Genomic DNA, 1,041 nt, shown 5'->3' with positions numbered 1-1,041 from the left:
ACTCAATACTATAAAAATTAAGCAAAGAAATATCAAATGATAATTTTTCAATTTCACCTATTCAATAAATTAACAATTTTTTTGAAGAGTTAAAAGTTGAAATTATTAAGAAAATCGACTTCTGCTAAAAGAAAATGATCAATTAGGCACTCAATCTACCTTTAGGAAAAGAATAAATCCTCAACAAGTACAAAGAAATTTCACAAATAGAAACTTTAAAATAAATACTAGGCAGCTATTAAGATTAATTTGAAAATTAAGAAATAAAATGCAGAGCTTTTTTATCTGAAATTGAATCCAAAAAAGAAGAAAATACTCAGCAACTTCAAAATCTACTTGAATAGTGCCAGAGAAAAAATTAATTAATTAATATTTAAAAATCTATGACTATTAAACAATCAATCTATACTTTAATAGATTCAATTAATTTCTTTCCAAACGATTCCAATTAATTTAATTAAAGCAATATCAATCCTCTTAATAATCAAAAACTTAGTAGCACTTAACAAATAATTGAATTAGTTTCTAATAAATCTAATTTTTGTTCATAGGAATTTTTGGAACAATTGAGAGTAAATCTCGAAAATTTAGATGCAATATTTAATTAAATATCTTTTGAGAATATGTTTTAGTAAAATAAATAGCCTATTCGATTTTAAGAATTAAATAATTAAAAAGTTGAAGAAATTAATGAATATATTGACCATTTGATAAAGTTGTAGAACGATTAAATTTATAACTAATAAATTTAATCTTCAGAGCTATTAAGCAAAATATTTTAAGTTGTTGATAGCAAAATAAACTTCATAAGCAGTGATGTAAAAATATCATTGAAAGATATTTTTGTTTAAATATATCCTCTGCTAAACAAATTGGGAGTCCAAGAAATTTTCAGCAGTCAAGGAGAATTTGAATTAGTTAAAAATATATCTGATGTAATGCTTTAAGATTTTATATTAATTTTAAAGAAAAAACAAGAGATAAATATTTAGAATACTTATTACCAAAGTATTTCAAATTTTATCAAATAATAAGTAGAAA

The 1,041-nt window shown here is 21.7% G+C and overlaps 1 protein-coding gene across 1 annotated transcript; it reads left to right on the top strand. All coding sequences in view use genetic code 6, as the record gives it.

The window, feature by feature from the left end:
- Window positions 1-134: 134 nt before the first annotated feature.
- On the top strand, window positions 135-913 carry TTHERM_02539180 (zinc carboxypeptidase family protein; the record flags this gene model as incomplete). The annotated part of the gene is made up of 2 exons (XM_001028298.1): window positions 135-718; window positions 838-913. 2 exons carry the CDS (start codon window positions 135-137, stop codon window positions 911-913), a joined length of 660 nt encoding a protein of 219 aa, XP_001028298.1.
- Window positions 914-1,041: the final 128 nt, after the last annotated feature.

The sequence above is a fragment of the Tetrahymena thermophila genome (assembly GCF_000189635.1).
Source record: "Tetrahymena thermophila SB210 genomic scaffold scf_8255568, whole genome shotgun sequence".
Classification (NCBI taxonomy): domain Eukaryota; phylum Ciliophora; class Oligohymenophorea; order Hymenostomatida; family Tetrahymenidae; genus Tetrahymena; species Tetrahymena thermophila.
The sequence above is the reverse complement of the archived record's forward strand: the minus strand, read 5'-3'. Positions and strand labels throughout refer to the sequence as shown.